We start from the raw sequence: 20,336 nt of genomic DNA on the forward strand, positions 1-20,336 counted from the left end.
GAATTTAATTTGTAGCGATGAATGATGCTATGCTATACCTACTAGCATGTAAAGAACCCCCCTGAGGGTAAACATGGAGGGGGAAGGGCAGATGTCCCACCAGTCATAGCAGGAGGAACGGAGCTGCTTCAGCAGCATGAAGCCAAAACACGCTAAGTACATGTGTGTTCCATAAACACACGTTAGCAGACAACATGTGGGATGATCATTACTGTAACAGCAGGCTGTGGAAACCTCAGGGGTTACCCCGCTTTACACCCCCCCTTTAGCCTCTCATTACTTTCTGCTCTCTACCAAATCCATCTTTTCTTGTCCCTCCTCTGCTTTCGGTCGTTTTCACCTGGGTTCACTTTTGTCACGAGGACAGAGAGTTGGCTCACTAGGGTAATTATTCCTCCTGACATCAGGAAATGTAGGAATAACTATAGTTTAGGTTTAGGTTTAGTTTAGGTTTATTCAGACAACAAGAGAAGAAAGTCGCATAAAAGAGGTCAAAAACAAACAAACAATGAACGGATGAGTGAATACCCAGAAGTCCGAGCAACACGATATCTAAACACAGACCCAAAGACACACAAACCTCTGGACGGACAGACACTGAGGCTGGGGGGTCAGAGTCAGACCCCCCACCACTCTGCTGCTATTAACACAAACATGCAGATCCAAACCCGGTTTATAGATCTATAGATTATAGATCTATAGATCATATATCTGTAGATCTATAGATGGTACAGAGATCTGTGGGTTTGGAAGCCCCTCCTACAGGTAGGTGGTCACCTGCCTCACCAGCAGACACCATCAATAAAAACCCCGGTGCAAAACTGAATCCAGAAGAAAAGCAGGAAGTGTTTGTTCTTCTAATCTTCTTCATCACCAGAAACATCCCATCATTTAGAACTTTAGGAGAAGAAACAGAAGAATGAAGGAAGCACCAACAGGAACAATGGGTTCCCCTCTCTGACAGGATGACCTCAGACTGATAGACGTCTGGGTAAAGAAGAAAACCACAGACAGACACAGAACAACCAGCTGAGGCCCGTCGTCCTCCTGAGGTGGGGGCAGGAACAGCCCGGAGGTGCTGGGGGTGGGGTGGGGGGCAGAATGCACTGGGGCCCGTCTGATGTCTGCGGGGTGGGTTTGTTTTGTAGAGCAGTCAGAGGGAAAGATCAGAGGGCAGGAGAGAAGATGGGGGTTAAAGAGATAGAGAAAGAATGTGTGTGGGGGGGGGACCAAAGTAAACACCTTCAGACCAGAACACTAGAGCACCAGAACTCTAGAACACCAGAACACCAGAGCACCAGACCACCAGAACTCTAGAACACCAGAACACCAGAACTCTAGAACACTAGAACACCAGAGCACCAGAACACCAGAACACCAGAACACTAGAACACTAGAACACCAGAGCACCAAAACACTAGAGCACCAGAACACCAGAACACTAGAGCACCAGAACACTAGAACACTAGAACACCAGAGCACCAGAACACCAGAACTCTAGAGCACCAGAACTCTAGAACACCAGAACACCAGAACACTAGAGCACCAGAACACCAGAGCACCAAAACACTAGAGCACCAGAACACCAAAACACTAGAGCACCAGAACACTAGAGCACCAGAACACTAGAACACTAGAGCACCAGAACACCAGAACACTAGAACACTAGAACACCAGAGCACCAAAACACTAGAGCACCAGAACACCAGAGCACCAGAACACTAGAGCACCAGAACACCAGAGCACCAAAACACTAGAGCACCAGAACACCAAAACACTAGAGCACCAGAACACCAGAACACTAGAGCACCAGAACACTAGAACACTAGAGCACCAGAACACCAGAACACTAGAACACTAGAACACCAGAGCACCAAAACACTAGAGCACCAGAACACCAGAACACTAGAGCACCAGAACACTAGACCACCAGAACACCAGAGCACCAGAACACCAGAACACCAGAGCACCAGAACACTAGAGCACCAGACCACCAGAACACTAGAGCACCAGAACACCAGAGCACCAGAACACCAGAACACCAGAGCACCAGAACACCAAAACACTAGAGCACCAGAACACTAGAGCACCAGAACACCAGAGCACCAGAACACCAGAACACCAGAACACCAGAACACCAGAGCACCAGAACACTAGAGCACCAGACCACCAGAACACTAGAGCACCAGAACACCAGAACACCAGAGCACCAGAACACCAAAACACTAGAGCACCAGAACACCAGAACACCAGAGCACCAGAACACCAAAACACTAGAGCACCAGAACACTAGAGCACCAGAGCACCAGAACACCAGAGCACCAGAACACCAAAACACTAGAGCACCAGAACACTAGAGCACCAGAACACCAGAGCACCAGAACACCAGAGCACCAGAGCACCACAACATCAGACCACCAGAACACCAGAACACCGCCTGTTATCACAAGAGAGGAGCCTTCTGTTCTTCAGTGCTAGCTGCTAGCTGCTAAGTGCTAGCTGCTAAGTGCTAGCTGCTACCTGCAGAGCTTTTCATTTCACGTGTTCATAGTAACCAGCTCAGATGGGATGCTAACACTGTTAGCTTAGAGACAACAAAGATGAGAACTACGGGGGGGTCATCACCTTCATCATTCACTAACATCATCATCATCATCATCTGATGTTCTGTTACCTTCAGCCACTCCTCAGCCTGCTCTTTACTCTGGACAGCCAGCACCAAGGCGTCCGCCCCCTGGTGGACGATCTTCAGCTCGTGCTTCTTCTTCTTCCCGTCTTTGGGGATGTGTGTGATGCTGCATCCTGATAGGCTCAGCTCCATCTGGGGGGTGTGGTCTTTGGAGGACTTGTAACACTGAGGGAAACAGAACGGAGGGACCAAAGGAGATGCTGAGTGATCTGTAGGTAACTTCACGCCGCCGTTCACACACGTCCCTCACCAGCAGCTTGTTCTCCTTGATGACGCACAGGAGTTTGGTCCACTGGCCGAAGCGTTTCTTACGCAGCAGGAACGCGCAGATGCGAGCGTCCTTCACCAGATCCATGGACGCCTCTTCAGACGGCCACTGGTGACGCATCTTCTGGCCCTTCCCGTCCTCCTCTTCCTCGTCGTACGACTCGTAGGAGCTGCTCATGGCGTCCGAGTCGTAGTCTGAAAAGGAGGTGAAGACAGAGGGCTGGTGATTGGTGCGTTGGGTCGTGTTGGTGTTTGGTTCACTGTGGTGTCGCTCACTGGAGGTGATGTATTCAGGAGCCTTCCCAGGACCCAGAGGAACGGCCTCCTCGTAGTAACCTTCTGGTAGGGAGGAGCTGGGCAGAGGAGGAGGACCGCTGTGAGGCTGGAGGGAGAGAAGAGATGTTTGAATGAATTAATGACAAGCATGAAGTGACCCTCAGCAGACAAACTGCACCACTGTGGGGCAAATAAAGGATCATCTGATCATCTCAGGTTTCCGTCCTCAGATATCTACTGATGGAAACCACTTTCATTTAGCTGTGCTGCTTTTAAGGTGAACAATCATCTCTTCTGAAACATCAGGATCTGGAAAGAGTTTGCTTTGAGTTGTCTTCAATCGTCCATCTCTGATAAGAGCAGGTAAGACGTAACACCTGAGGCACTCGTAGTGTTTCAGTTCAACCACTGTGTGTAGTCAATATTACTACATATATGTTCTGTTAATTACTACACATGAAAGAGTTACTCAGAAGTTGAAAAATATGTAAAAGATATTAAAAAGAAGTCCGCTGCCAGGACAAGAAACCAGACCTGAACCCTTCACAACACCTGAATGTAGAGACGCCTCAGAAACCTGCTGAGCGAGTTCCACAGTGAAGAATCAGGTGGTGAAACATGTTTGGTGGTTCTACACAGCAGAGCTCACGGCAGGAGGAGGAGGAGGAGGAGGAGGAAGGGTTGGACACGTTCTCTCTGCGGCACACAGTCCAACAAATCCAGTTGTTACAGTGGAGATCATCTCCAGAGGCTGATGTGGTCCATGTCTGCTCCACTTCTCTAACATGCTACCATCAGTTCAGGGCTCCACCACAGAAAACTGATCCCTGATTGGTTAGAGTCCACAGGACTGAACTTTAACCCCGAGAAACACACGGAGAGCAACGATTAACCCTACCCACAAGTCTGTTCTCTCTGACTTCCAGAACATCTCAGCTTGTCTGTTCCTCTGAGGAACTCGTTTCTGATCCAACCTGGTCGCTCCTGGAGAACCTCAACACCTTCACTTCCTCCACCTCCAGCTCCACCTCCTGTCTTCTGTTCAGCACCACTGTCTCTAACCCATCATAGCTGTCCTCACCACTGTCTCTAATCCATCATGGCTGTCCTCACCACTGTCTCTAATCCATCATGTCTGTCCTCACCACTGTCTCTAATCCATCATGTCTGTCCTCACCACTGTCTCTAATCCATCATGTCTGTCCTCACCACTGTCTCTAATCCATCATGTCTGTCCTCACCACTGTCTCTAATCCATCATGTCTGTCCTCACCACTGTCTCTAATCCATCATGTCTGTCCTCACCACTGTCTCTAATCCATCATGTCTGTCCTCACCACTGTCTCTAATCCATCATGGCTGTCCTCACCACTGTCTCTAATCCATCATGTCTGTCCTCACCACTGTCTCTAATCCATCATGTCTGTCCTCACCACTGTCTCTAATCCATCATGTCTGTCCTCACCACTGTCTCTAATCCATCATGACTGTCCTCACCACTGTCTCTAATCCATCATGGCTGTCCTCACCACTGTCTCTAATCCATCATCTCTGTCCTCACCACTGTCTCTAATCCATCATGTCTGTCCTCACCACTGTCTCCAATCCATCATGGCTGTCCTCACCACTGTCTCTAATCCATCATGTCTGTCCTCACCACTGTCTCTAATCCATCATGTCTGTCCTCACCACTGTCTCTAATCCATCATGTCTGTCCTCACCACTGTCTCTAATCCATCCATCATGTAAACTTTGGTTTCATGTACAAACTGAATACATTAAATGAACAAATTAAACTTGTGAATCAGTGGCTGCAGGTTCTTATTCTTTTATTATAGTGTTCTACTCACTGACCAGTGTGGTTCCTGCTACTGGGGGTCCCAAGAAAAAGTATAATAAAATAAAGTAAAGTAAAATAATGAAGGACTAGATAAGCACAATTAAGTTTAGAGACTTTCAGTCACGTCTCAATCAGGTGATGCAGCATCTGGGATCACATAAACACACGACTACAAACGTGTAACAAAGGCTGAACTAACCTCCTGCAGTGTGAAGCCAATAGGTTTCCTATCGTGATGTAATAGTGCTCTTACATCAGAGACAGATGATGTCACCAGACTGGACCATCACACACGTCTCCCTGAAGGTTTCTCACTCCAGCTGCAACGACTGCACATTTTCCCTCTTATGGAAAAGCCCTCTTTTATTTTATTTGTTAGCAGCAGCAGCGATTTTCCACTTCTTATAAAGGGGAGACACTACATGTGTGTTATAAAACTATATCCTACGGGCCATTGGCTGCAGCCGACCCAATCAGGCGTCAGCGCTGCACTGATGTCAGCAGCCATCGTCGTAGCAACGTGGAACATTCATAAAAAGGTTGGCTGGTGTGCAGCCTCAACGGATAACTGGTTCAAAGTGCAGGAACTGTGTCACTGAGCACCAGGAGACGGTGAAAAATGAGTGGAAACCCATTGTGAGCCGGTGACATCATCACGTCAGAGGGCCTGTCTGGATGTTTCACCCCCCACCACACAATAAGTCAGCCCCTCAAAGACAAACTGCACATGAGGAAGAAATGGAGAGAAATACTCAGTTTGTACTACCTTCAGAGATGTTTCTCTAAAGGTAGTATAATGTCAGAAAAAATACCCATGAGCCTCTGCTGCTGTTTCTAAAAGGAAGCGAGTCAGACGCACGAAGCGAGGCAGCCATCAAACAGCTTTGAGTAGAAACACCTCACAGCTGACAGATCCTCCTCCAACGGAGACTCAGAGTCCAGTTAAACGTCTCAAGTCTTCTGGTTTTCCACTGCAGCTGCAGCTTTCCACCAGCGCAGCATGTAGCACCGTTTAAACCTGATGCCCTCCTGGAGGCAGTTGTTCCTGTCTGCACGTCTCCATGCAATGACTGGTTTAGTGAAGAGACAATAGAGTTCATTCAGTCAAAAAGAACTCTACTCTCACTGGAGGCTCGTCTCCATCGTTCTTCATCCCGTCTGGTTACACCAGCAGTTACCCCACAAACGGCTTCAATTCAGCTCCGCTCAAGTAAACTTCACCAAGTCTGGCAGGATTTGCCCCAAATGTGTTTCTGCACCGGACAATATGCCAAGAATCATGGGAAATACAGCGTTCCCTCTCCAAAGGGCGTGGCTCTCCTCTGCTCAGTTTACCCCGTCTACCCTCCCATTGGCACTGGGGCAACAACATTATTCAGGTCCAGTCCTCCACACTGGGGCAAAAACACTATTCAGGTCCAATCCTCAACACTGGGGCAAAAACACTATTCAGGTCCAGTCCTCTACACTGGGGCAAAAACATTATTCAGGTCCAGTCCTCTACACTGGGGCAACAACACTATTCAGGTCCAGTCCTCTACACTGGGGCAACAACACTATTCAGGTCCAGTCCTCTACACTGGGGCAACAACATTATTCAGGTCCAGTCCTCTACACTGGGGCAACAACATTATTCAGGTCCAGTCCTCTACACTGGGGCAAAAACATTATTCAGGTCCAGTCCTCTACACTGGGGCAACAACACTATTCAGGTCCAGTCCTCTACACTGGGGCAACAACATTATTCAGGTCCAGTCCTCTACACTGGGGCAAAAACATTATTCAGGTCCAGTCCTCTACACTGGGGCAACAACACTATTCAGGTCCAATCCTCAACACTGGGGCAAAAACACTATTCAGGTCCAGTCCTCAACACTGGGGCAAAAACACTATTCAGGTCCAGTCCTCAACACTGGGGCAACAACATTATTCAGGTCCAGTCCTCCACACTGGGGCAACATATTCATACTTGGCTTAAATGTCTGGACGTGACTTCAGCCCTCGGCCGGGGCAGCAGACGAACCTCCCACTCTAAATACCCAAACCGAGGTCAGGACTCCTTCCCACCCCCTAATTACACGCTGTGACTGGAATCCCAGCGTTCCTGGCGTGAACCCGTGTGCAGATGGACACGCTACTCCCTCACGCCAGCAGAAAACCGAACACGTGATCCAGTCAGGAGGGAACAGATTTTAGATCAAGACGGGACGTGGAAATCTCTGGGGCCCTGTGACGGGTGTGGCTTCAGGTGCAGGGGGGGGGGGGGCATGAAGGATTAAAATTATACGAGTGAAACAAGACGAGGAATTATACTTTAATGACGCCAAGAGGGAAATTATTTTCTTCACTCTTCTATATATTACAACCATGTGGGTACACAGGCCCTAGTGCGCGCACACACACACACACACACACACACACACACACACACACACACACACACACACACACACACACACACACACACACACACACACACACACACTGACATCCTGTAGGGGGACTACAGCCTCCTGCTGCTGACCTCTAGTCACCTACTGGTGCACCTGCAGGGTCAGATGGACCTGACCTGAGGGGTCAGCTGGACCTGACCTGAGAGGTCAGATGACCTGACCTGAGGGGTCAGATGGACCTGACCTGAGGGGTCAGATAGACCTGACCTGAGGGGTCAGATAGACCTGACCTGAGGGGTCAGCCTGGTGCTGCTGAGGGAGTCCAGATGTTTCATCTGACCTGAGCTGCTTCTCTCATTCCAGCTAATCCCAATCCAGACTCCAAAGGATTCCTGCACACACGTGTTTTCAGTCTGGTGTCGATGCTCAGATGCACCAAAGGCAGAGCCAAGGTTTCAGATGATCCAGCACATCTCCGTTCCTGTGAGGGTTTACAGAATCTGATAGTCAAGATGTTAGAAACCTGCAGGAACCCTGGGTTAACCCCAACCCTAACGTCCACGTGCTGATCTCTAGAAACCATCATGTTCACCAACAGAACACTGTTGGGACACTTCTATTCTTGACACTTCTTGATGGTGGCTGCTGGTTTATGCTAATATTTAGATGCAGCAACTCCAGACATTCTGAGGGTAAGTTTACGGAGATATCTGAAATGTTGCTTTAACCAATCACAGCACGCATTATTTACTTTCTATATATTCTACACATTCAATACACAACCTCTCTCACAACCTCCATTGTAAATTGTTCCACTATAACACACGTCCCCTTCCTCCTGCTGCCCTCACTGTTAGTGTGTGTTCTGTATCGTACAGGTGCGTTCACCAACGTGTCGTTCCTGCCGGATGCACTGAGAAAACAACTGGAGGGCGAGACTGGGGAGGGAGTTTCCTGTGTTTCTCTCAGCTCAAACCAAGATTTAGACGTGGATAAGCAGGAGCTGGTGGGAACTGCTGGGAACTGGTGGTAGATGGTGGTAGATGGGGAGAGTTGGTGGTGGATGGTGGGAGATGGGGAGAGTTGGTGGGAAATGGTGGGAGATGGTGGTAGATGGTGGTGGATGGTGGTGGATGGTGGTGGATGGTGGTGGATGGTGGTGGATGGTGGGAGATGGTGGGAGATGGTGATAGATGGTGGTGGATGGTGGTAGATGGTGGTGGATGGTGGTAGATGGTGGTGGATGGTGGTAGATGGTGGTGGATGGTGGTAGATGGTGGTGGATGGTGGTGGATGGTGGTAGATGGTGGTGGATGGTGGTAGATGGTGGTGGATGGTGGTGGATGGTGGTGGATGGTGGTAGATGGTGGTGGATGGTGGGAGATGGTGGGAGATGGTGATAGATGGTGGTGGATGGTGGTAGATGGTGGTGGATGGTGGTAGATGGTGGTGGATGGTGGTAGATGGTGGTGGATGGTGGTAGATGGTGGTGGATGGTGGTGGATGGTGGTAGATGGTGGTGGATGGTGGTGGATGGTGGTAGATGGTGGTGGATGGTGGGAGATGGTGGGAGATGGTGATAGATGGTGGTGGATGGTGGGAGATGGTGGTTGATGGTGGGAGATGGTGGTAGATGGTGGGAGATGTTGGGAGCCAATGGGAGCTGGTTCCCATTGACCTGATTGACATTCAGCTACTAGCCTGGTTGAACCTGATCACTGATCTGGTCTTCTCAGACCCACTGGCAGTGAGACAGGATCACCACATGTCTTTCAGTTTGTTTAACGTGTTTTATTGTTTCAGACACGTCTGGGTTTACTGATAAAGTCATGTCATTCTAAACTAAAGTCCTAAGGAAGAGTAACACTATGACTAAACATTGTGTGAATACAACTTAAATCAAACACGTTTATGCCATAATTCACATGATCCTGCCGTCCTTACATACTGACTTTTGATTTAAATAACAGATCCCATCTGCCTGCTCTTTGGATGTTTGCTGAGGAGCTAAAAACGTAAAATTCATACTAATTTTGCATCAGACACCAATAGATTTCCTCTGATTAAACTGAAGTGTGTCCGTTCTCCAGCAGGCGACAGAAGCAGCTTGAATGTTCCCTCAGAGGGTTGTTAAGTTATTAAGTCACTTCCATCACATGATGTGTTAAGAAGAAAGAACTTGGCATCGTTAAGCCTTCAGAATCACTGGAGCTGGAAAAAAGTTGTGGAACAGTTTTTCCATTCGAGGCCCAGTTTCTCAGCAGGGACTTTTTCCAGAGTGTTATAACAGGGTTATAACAGGGTTATAACAGGGTTATAACAGGGTTCCTACGCTGTAGGGACGTCACTTCAAGCCCCTGGTGGTCACTGTTCACCGGGGTTAAGACTTAATGTCTCAAACCTGCCTCTTGTTTGTTACCCCAGGGACAACCTGAGACACCCCATAATATTATCTGTTAGACATCTTCACTTCCTGCCTTAGATCAATGACACAACAGAGCTGAAGGAAACTCCACCGAGGAATTAAGATGATATGAAAAGAATTGATCATCAGCAAACAGAACACGTGTGGAGGGTTCCAGAGGAGAGTTACTGTGTAGACGGACGGACGCGTCTGATTGGAGGAGAACTGTGTGATGGAGTCCAGCTGTGACTCGACACAGGGACACGTTCACGTTCTCCATCTGGTTCTCCTTCAGGCCAGAAAACCTTCGGTTTGGCAGAAAACGACAGGATTATTGATCCCAAACACAAAGCATGCTGGTCTACGGCCACCAACACGCGTGTTTAGAGACAGACCCCTCAGAACACCAGGGGTACCAACAATGTTCTGGAACGCCCTCAGAGGAGAGAGGGGCATCGGGCTGAGACACACATTCATCTTCAAGGAGGGGTGGGGGGGCGCCTCATTTGAAATCAGAGGAGGAGGAAATGAATTCCAAATGGGAGCCAGACCGACAGTGTGTGTGTAGTGTGTGTAGAGTGTGTGTAGAGTGTGTGTAGAGTGTGTGTATGGTGTGTGTGCAGTGTGTATGGTGTGTGTGCAGTGTGTGTGCAGAGTGTGTACAGTGTGTGTAGAGTGTGTGTACGGTGTGTGTACAGTGTGTATGGTGTGTGTACGGTGTGTATGGTGTGTGTACAGTGTGTATGGTGTGTATGGTGTGTGTACGGTGTGTATGGTGTGTGTACAGTGTGTATGGTGTGTGTGCAGTGTGTGCAGTGTGTGCACAGTGTGTGTACGGTGTGTGTACAGTGTGTATGGTGTGTGTACGGTGTGTATGGTGTGTGTACAGTGTGTATGGTGTGTGTACAGTGTGTATGGTGTGTGTGCAGTGTGTGTGCAGAGTGTGTACAGTGTGTGTAGAGTGTGTGTACGGTGTGTGTACAGTGTGTATGGTGTGTGTACGGTGTGTATGGTGTGTGTACAGTGTGTATGGTGTGTGTGCAGTGTGTGTGCAGTGTGTGTGCAGTGAGTGTGCAGTGTGTGTGCAGTGTGTGTACGGTGTGTGTGCAGTGTGTGTGTTTTTGAGATTACAACAATCCAGAACCTGAACCTGCTGTTCTGGTGTGGATTCATGGCCAAGTGAAAACCTTCTACTCTGTTCTTACACATTAACAACCAGAGAAAACACAACAACAAGTAAGAAAAACAGAGTTAAAATACGGACACGGAGATGTTTACTGGTTTTCTGGTGGATTCTGCTCGTCTGGATGAGGGTTTGTTTGTTCCATTCAGATTAACGGACAGATAATCTGAGTGTTCATGTGGCTGAGCCTCAGCTCGTCCTGACGTGTTTCATGTCCAACATGAGGAGGGGTTCTGTCACACTTAGTGGTCAGCGTGATCACATTAAAGCCTGTGTGTGTGTGTGTGTGTGTGTGTGTGTGTGTGTGTGTGTGTGTGTGTGTGTATGTGTGTGTGTCTGTGTGTGTGTGTCTGTGTGTGTGTGTGTGTGTGTGTGTGTGTGTGTGTATGTGTGTGTGTCTGTGTGTCTGTGTGTGTGTGTGTGTGTGTGTGTGTGTGTGTGTGTGTGTGTGTGTGTGTGTAGCACACACTACAAAGGATTGTGATCTTCTTTTGTGGATGATTGGAGTGATTGATGAGGTGGGGGTGTGGAGAGGATCAATCTGAAAGGATCCACAGGAGGTGTTTGTGAGCAAACCCGTCGCTGCTCAGGACGAAGACCAGAACTGAGAAGCTTTGGTCACAACAAAAGAAAAGTAAATTAACTTCTCATCCAATGAAATGGAAAAGAAATAAAAATGTAAATCCATGTCTGACAGCAGGACAAAGGTCTGAACACAAGTTAGAATATTTATCTGAACGTCTTGTAGGTTCCAGCCTTCAGGGCTCTGAAGGCTTTAGTGTCTGAGAGGCTCTGGGAAAGACTACGAGTCAGTTTACTGTAAACCAGCTCTTCCTTTGTGTTAACGCTGGTTTAACTGTTACGGATGAACACAATAAATAGACTTTACTCATACGGGTGAACTTTGACCTTAACTGGCTCCAGGAGACGCGCCGTAAGTCAAAAACGACGTAACGTTTTCAGGAAGTGAATTCTGCATCACAACATTAGCACGCAGTCAGGAGCAGTTTGTTGGGCTTTAATGATGGGATGGGGGTGTCTGTATGTACCAGATCTAGAACCGATCCAGGACTGGTTCCTCTCAGATGAAACTCATGTGGGTCCAAACGATCACACTCATCACTTCCTCCTAGAGTTAGCGACTAGCTGCTGCTAACCTGCTAATCTGGTTGAGGTCATGGACAAACACCACACCCCCCCTACCTCATTCCTCCTTGTATTCAAACAGGTGTGCCGACACACACCAGCTAAACACACCTGTACACCCACACCCCCAGAGGAGGAGCGACACACACAGGACCAGAGGAGGATGCTGGGATGGATCTGACCTCTGACCCCAGTCCTCTGTTAAAACAGGCTTCTGGGAAAACAGGCTGTGACACACACCGGGGTCACCGGGGGGGGCTGTGGACTGCTCCTAATTACAAACTGCACTGTAAGGCCACACACACACACACACACACACACACACACACACACACACACACACACACACACACACACACACACACACACACACACACACACACACACACACACACACACACACACACACACACACAGCCTCCCTGCTGCTTCACTAGAGGCAGTAAAAGCCCCTCACAGGGGTAACACGTGGCTCCACGTTATTAAATCTGACACTCGTGGTTTCAGAAACACGTGAAGACTGTTGGAACGGATTTATTGTACAGTAACGTGATATTATCTGCTTTTTACATTTTTCTAGTGATTTTAAGAATATTTGTGGCGGACAGACAGAAAGATGACGTAAACTTAATTGTTATTTTCTTCTGTACGTTTTTTAAAACCAACGTAGAGTCGAGAATAAGGAGACTCAACACGATGTAGTCGATGTGTTGATCTATTCATTAATTACATTTACTGTATTTTATACGACATTGAAGTAATTCAAAGTTCATTCAGGAGGTTGGTTTCCGTTTGAGGAGAACTGGAACTCTGCAGCCCCCCAGAGGTGAAGAGGCCTGAGGGTGTCCCACAGCGTTACTCAGACGTTACTCACTGTCTGTTCTCTAGGTTATCCTCTCCAGGATGTAGTCAGTGACCATGAGTCAGGCTTTAGAGGCCTTCAGGTCCACCCCTGTCATATTTGGTCCGGCTTCAGGAGGGGTTCAGAGGCCAGAGGGGACACGGACCCCTCCAGAAGGTCTGGGTCTAATGGATGAGACCAGAACCCCCCAGGAGAGAGGAGTCCAGGAGGAGTTCTAGTCGAACGCCCCCCCGATGTCTGACCCCCACCTGTCTGACCCTCACCTGTCTCTAAGACCTAGTCTGGGGTCATCAATGGGGGTCAGGGTCACAGATGCACTAGTGAATGGTTCAGGTCTCTCATACCCCTCCCCAGCTGACTGGTCGTTATTTACCCCCAGACTGATGTCTTCTACATTCAAGGTGAACACGTGTTGTTCACCAATCACACCCACTGGTGAGTCACCTCCCTGTTCACACAGGAACCTGTGGGCATCACCTTCACTGGTCTGTCAGAACCACAGCAGACCAGGACAGACGGGGGACTTACCAGCCAGGGGTGAGGGATCTCAGGAAGGGGCATCTGGGGCGGGGCAGGAAGGCCACTGTGGATGTCTGACTTGAATGAAGGTTCTGGACAGGGGGGGGCGACAGAAACTATAATTATAAACTAAAGTACACTGTCAGTCACACGTCCACATTCTGAGAGAACAGGAGAGAAAAGACAGAACTAATACAGACATAGAACACGGAACCCATGAAGGAACAGCAGCAAACATTCAAAACTGTTGTTTGTCTTTAAAGATGTTATAACAACTGACATACCATCTCTTCGTTATTACACTTCTGCCTGAACTTTTGAGAGGTTGTGTTTTATTAGACATGGAGAAACATTTAAGGTGAAAGCATCTGAAGAACAGGTGTGGTGATGAGTCACATGTACCTGCTGAGGAGGAGGACTCACCTTTACCAGACAGGACTCTGGAGGAGGACTCACCTTTATCAGACAGGACTCTGGAGGACTCACCTTTATCAGACAGGACTCTGAGGAGGACTCACCTTTATCAGACAGGACTCTGAGGAGGACTCACCTTTATCAGACAGGACTCTGAGGAGGACTCACCTTTATCAGACAGGACTCTGAGGAGGACTCACCTTTATCAGACAGGACTCTGAGGAGGACTCACCTTTATCAGACAGGACTCTGAGGAGGACTCACCTTTATCAGACAGGACTCTGAGGAGGATGTTGGACAGGTGCAGCTTCCTCTCTCGCACGCCGGCGCTCAGGTACTCCCTGTCCAACAGGTCCAGGAACAGACGCAGCTCACACACCAGCTCCTCCATGGCTGCTGCACACACACACACACACACACACACACACACACACACACACACGCACGCACGCACGCACGCACACACACACACACACACACACACACACAAACACACACACACAGACACAGACACACACACACACACACACTGTGAGCATTTATTAAATCTGTAAAACTCCTGATTCCCTTCTCAACAGCTAACTAACTAATAAACAGTGTTGTTTAAACTGCTCGTAACAAACCAGCTTTAGTACATTAATGTATTATTAACTATGTACAGGAGATGAGACTCAAAACTCTGATTCAATCAGAACTTTTAAGGAACTCTAATTCAGATTCTTCTCCACTGCTCCCACACTGGGACTGCTCTGAAGGTCAGTTTCATTCCAGAGGTTCAACGTTCAGCCTCTGGAGTTTGGGTCTCTGGTTGGACGAGTCGTTTCTGACCAGGTTCACATGTATTCCTACAGAAACCCATAGACAGATTCAGATCGCGTTACGAGTTGTTGTTCCCACATCATGGGTTAAGAACTCCTGGAGCGAGTCGTTTCCGTGGGGGGACATGAACGATCCAGGTGGACGTGTGAACACAACCTGCAGAAATAGACCCATCATTACTCATTCACCAACCCAAACACACTCATGTTTAATCCAGAGGGATTTAAGAGTCTTTTCCCTTCAATCCAACACCGAACGACAACAAAACCCCGTTCTGTCAGAGATGGGTGGGCTGTCAGCTGGAGATGGAAGACCCACCAGATGACACCTGCTGGCAGGGTGGGACCTGGCACCCCACCTGAAAGACACGCCACTGCAGGGTTCCAGCGGTGAGGGGCTGTTGGGACACGCTTGGCGTCGCTCTGGGTTTGTTAGCGTGACTCTGAGCCGCCACGCAAAAAACAACAACTCACGAACTGGAGATCCTGGCCCAGTTTGGTGGAACTCAAGCTAACTGGAAACATCTGAAGGTATCGAAGGTGAAGACATGATGCTGGCAAACGTCCTGAGGCTGAGCAGCAGGACAGGAGATAATGACTACGGGTTTATCACCACTGCAGAGGAGAACTGAACTATTCTTCTGGAGCTGGACCTTTGTGCTGTGGTGGGAACCTTTGACCACCAAAAGCTCCGTTTGGAACAACATCTCATCGATCATATTGTTGGAATGACTGATCACATCCACAGTGGACATCTGGGAGATATCAGCAAGGAGAAGACCTCCCATTAAATGATTCAACCTAGCCCACTCCCACTCAGGAGACCTACTGATCTGACCCGTGTCCTGAAGGTCACAGCAGGCCAAAGCCAACCAGGTGTTCATGTGTTCACCTGCTGGATTTATTTTAGGAACTGAAGGATGAACCTGGTGTCCCTGTGGCTGGGACCAGATGTTCCTGCTGCTTCATGAGAGATATGATGATGTAACCAAACTCCTTCATCTCCTTCCAGACCTTACCCATCAACAGGTCTCCACCCTTAACCAGCAGCAGGTGAGACAGCAGATGAACCTGAGAAGATTCCTCCAAGAACTGAGAGGATCTCGGTTTTACGACAATTTACAGAATTTCAGTCTGGCTATGATTCCTGTTCATAGCAGCTGGAGATGTTTGGCTGTTGGACAGCAGTGGAGTGGAGACACCCCTCCCACAATGTGATCGTCAGTACAGGAGAGAGGAACGCAGGTGTGGAGCCCCAACAGGAGACGAAGCCTTGCTGCTACCTCCACTGGATCTTCTCAGTTCATTTTGGGTGTGAACACACACACACACACACACACACACACACACACACACACACACACACACACACACACACACACACACACACACACACACACACACACACACACACACACACACACACACACGTATCACTTTCTCCATGTCTGTTTTCCACAGACATGGAGAAACAGCCTCTCTGCTGCTCTATTTACCGTCTGGATGAGCTCTGTGCGACCCCTGTGACCTCCTGCCTCTGTTGGGGGGCCAGTAAACCAACACGTCTGTTTGTGTGTGGGTTAAAACCTAAAGTCAGTTTCTAGATCACCAGAGACGAGGAGGACCACCCTCAAACAAATCCCACGGCGGGGCAGAAAAGTACCGTGTCGTGCAAACAAAGCGTCGACGCCCATTCTCCAGAAAGCCCCTCCTGCTCCGTGGCCATCATTCACCCCCGTCGTGTCCACGCTCCCCCAACGCTTCACTACAGTTCTGTCGCACAGCAAAATGTGCGTGCATCTGTGCATTCTTACTGCAAACCGTGTTTGGTCCAACGTTTGTGACACACACACTTGGGGTCACATTTACACCAGTCTCATCGGTGGAGAACAATTCCACCGAACCACGTCTGCTGTGTCAACACAAGGTCTGCGTTACAAAAGATTAACGGGCACAGAACCCACTAATAACACCGAGACGTGTTTTCACTCTGAGGTATTCACACTCCTCACAGCTCGGAACAAAGGGGGTTTTCCTGGGTGAGGTGTGTGTGTGTGTGTGTGTGTGTGTGTGTGTGTGTGTGTGTGTGTGTGTGTGTGTGTGTGTGTGTGTGTGTGAGTCCAGAGGGTCATGTTTGGGTGAGACTTGAGACGCTGGGGCTCCATTGTTTCTGTCGGGGTAAAAATGCTGAGCCACATGGAGGCAGGAGGGTTTCTGCCCTCTTCCCAGAACACAGCTGTTCAGACTGACAGCCTGCTGACGGACGCTGTCCAACGGGGGGGGGTTAGGTGTCTGCTCCGTGTTACCAACAGCATCTTTAACACCTCAGGGTGTGTTTAGTCTGGCCATCTGACAAGCTTTCACTCACACACAAACACACACACACACACACACACACACACACACACACACACACACACACACACACACACACACACACACACACACACACACACACACACACACACACACACACACACACACACACACAGTCATAATTCAAGCATCAAATATCTGTGGTTGTACAGTCACACACATCCTGAATTAAATCTCACTGACTTAATGTTCTGGTTTTTCCGCCAGGAAAAAGCGTCCTGCTAATTATAAGCCCTCAGCATCATAAAGCCGAGCATCGCTCACCATAAGTCATTCAGCTCTTCAGAGTTTACTTGATATAAGTGAGGGTTAAACATTATGAATGTCTCCAACTCCTGGCTACTGATGCAAACTCACGATGCCAAAAGTTAGGAAAAAAAAGGCTCCTGGCTGCATAATGAAAAATTTCACATTCTTTTTCCGATGGGTTGCTTCAATATCTCCCCTTGAGCCACATTAAAATCTTCATTCTGTTATTGCACAGGGCTGTCATTCTTCAAACTGGACAGACGTGTGTCTCAGGAAATAAAACACAAAGATCAATGCTCATTAAACAGGAATCCAATGTCCATCATAGATCAACACCAATTAAAACATATAAATTAAATCAGAGCTGAAATAAATCGGGGCTTCCTAAAGGCTAAATAATCCACATTCACTGGGCCTCGACATCCCAGAGCTAAAGGAACATACTGCTCATGATCAACCTGACAGAGACGGTAGAAATGTTACTGGAGACAGTATATCTGTTCCTGGAGACTATATATCTGTTACTGGAGACTATATATTTGTTCCTGGAGACTATATATTTGTTCCTGGAGACTATATATCTGTTCCTGGAGACTATATATCTGTTACTGGAGACTATATATTTGTTCCTGGAGACTATATATTTGTTCCTGGAGACTATATATCTGTTCCTGGAGACTATATATCTGTTACTGGAGACTATATATTTGTTCCTGGAGACTATATATTTGTTCCTGGAGACTATATATCTGTTCCTGGAGACTATATATCTGTTACTGGAGACTATATATCTGTTCCTGGAGACTATATATCTGTTCCTGGAGACTATATATCTGTTACTGGAGACTATATATCTGTTCCTGGAGACTATATATCTGTTACTGGAGACTATATATCTGTTCCTGGAGACTATATATCTGTTACTGGAGACTATATATCTGTTCCTGGAGACTATATATCTGTTACTGGAGACAATATATCTGTTCCTGGAGACTATATATCTGTTACTGGAGACTATATATCTGTTCCTGGAGACTACAGTATATATTTGTTCCTGGAGACAGTATATTTGTTCCTGGAGACTATATATATGTTCCTGGAGACAGTATATTTGTTCCTGGAGACTACAGTATATATTTGTTCCTGGAGACTATATATCTGTTCCTGGAGACTATATATTTGTTCCTGGAAACAACCCGTTCTGTCGTCCAATCACTGTATTTCTGCTGGTCTCTGGTGTTCCTCCATGAAGGTGTCACTTGCTGCACACGTATGAAAAGCCTTTGCCCTTCATGAGCTGACCGCCCAATCATCATCGCCGAGCTCTTTCTGTGGTTGAGGGAAACTTAATGGTGCTGTGGGTTGTGTTACAGTAAGACGGTGGTTTTCATTAATTGAGGTTAGTTTGTGGTCTGGCATCATGGACACGCCTCCAATGAGCCACCAGGACACAGCGGACCGACACTATCAGGGAGAACATCGACAAAGACCTCTGGTCTTCCACTTAGCAGCAAACTGTTAACCTGTGGTCCGCCTGACTCTTCTAGATTTTATTATTTAGGGTAATTAAAATGTTTCTGAAGCCCCCCCCCCATACTGATATTAAACCACCTTCTATCTGCATTACCTTTAAAACACTCTGATAGACTGTTTCAAGCACTTTTGTGTCTCATGGAAGTCCGAGACTCACGAAATGGAGCACACTTCCAGATGCTGTCAGCGAATAGAATGAACGTACAGTGTCATGTGACTACCTAATAAAAATCAGTGATGTGGTGAAGCTGCGTGTGTTGATGCGTGAATGCGCGAAGGATTACTGTATAACTTTTTGAGAAAGTCTACTTGTAAACAGACAAACCAATGACTGAACAAAAACATGCCCTTTGTGGCTGAGCTAAATAACGCCATGAAGAACAAATCCTTATTTTACTGCAACCTTTGTAAGAAAATAATAAAGTGCTGAAAATTTTGATATCTATCTATAAATTGTAATCCAAGGGGTTCTGGGTTTCCTTGTCAAATTCTTCAACACTGCTAAATTTTTTCTTGACATTTTCTCAGAATCAACAGAACTGTTTTCTATGAATCCCTGTGGGTTAATCCCACTTTTCTCAGGTCAACGTCTTTGGGTTTTTGGACATTTGATGAAACAAAACAAGACAATTGCACACAATATTTCACTTTCATATATTTCATTCTAACTCAAAAACATTCAAAGCACTATTTTGCCTTAAAATCGCCTTATTCTTTTCTGTAGTGGGAAAAACAGAATCATTGGTGCATTCGGTCTCCAATTTTAATGAAAAACTGTGAAAGTTGTGCAACATTACCCCTCCTAAAAGTTTTGTAAGGGGTTCAGAAAGCCACGCCTCGGAGGAGAAGAAGAGAGGGAGAGTTCTGGACAGATGAGAGGGAGGGAGATGTTGCATTAGTTTATAATGAAAGACAAGCTCCTCATTTCACAGCTCTGTAATTACCAGGTTTGTGTGCTTTCCTCGTTCCACTGACATGCCAAGAAACATCACAGAGAGAGATGATCGCTATCGGACAGTACAGGTGGTTTACGGTACGAGCAGATGTCTCCCTGACCACAAACACACATCTACAAAACCCCCGTCTGAAGGCTGGGGGCAAAAGAAAGGGGTAGAGATGGAGGCAGTGATGACTGAGGTTTACAGAAGTTATACAGGAAGAGGGAAAATAGGGTCTTTCAATAGTAAGTAAAACACAAAGTGATGGAACTCCCTTTGGTATCTCTTTTAAAAATATAATTGAAGGGTGTCCAGATGGAAACCACAGACTGAAGAACTGAAGACGAGGGGCTAAAGGAGAGGAAATACATAGAAGCCCCATATTTAGGGGTCTATCCTCTTGTGGACAAGATAAACCTTCACTGGTTG

General features: G+C 47.5%; 1 protein-coding gene across 5 annotated transcripts in view; it reads right to left on the reverse strand.

The window, feature by feature from the left end:
- The window catches only part of afap1 (actin filament associated protein 1), a 45,075-nt gene that overhangs the window by 17,923 nt on the left and 6,816 nt on the right, over positions 1 to 20,336 (reverse strand). For 4 of the 5 annotated variants that reach the window (XR_011034352.1, XM_068307818.1, XM_068307817.1 and 1 more), the window contains exons 2-6: positions 14,258 to 14,389; positions 13,589 to 13,671; positions 3,233 to 3,338; positions 2,940 to 3,151; positions 2,675 to 2,854 (exon numbers count right to left, since the gene is read on the reverse strand). Coding sequence is in view for 4 of the 5 variants with exons in the window: in XM_068307818.1 (XP_068163919.1) it covers positions 2,675 to 2,854; positions 2,940 to 3,151; positions 3,233 to 3,338; positions 13,589 to 13,671; positions 14,258 to 14,389 (713 nt within the window). In the remaining variant the exon portion in view is untranslated. The remainder of the gene's footprint in view (positions 1 to 2,674; positions 2,855 to 2,939; positions 3,152 to 3,232; positions 3,339 to 13,588; positions 13,672 to 14,257; positions 14,390 to 20,336) is intronic. The other variant, XM_068307819.1, reaches the window with a different exon arrangement.

Source organism: Antennarius striatus, chromosome 23, assembly GCF_040054535.1.
Source record: "Antennarius striatus isolate MH-2024 chromosome 23, ASM4005453v1, whole genome shotgun sequence".
NCBI classification, from domain to species: domain Eukaryota; kingdom Metazoa; phylum Chordata; class Actinopteri; order Lophiiformes; family Antennariidae; genus Antennarius; species Antennarius striatus.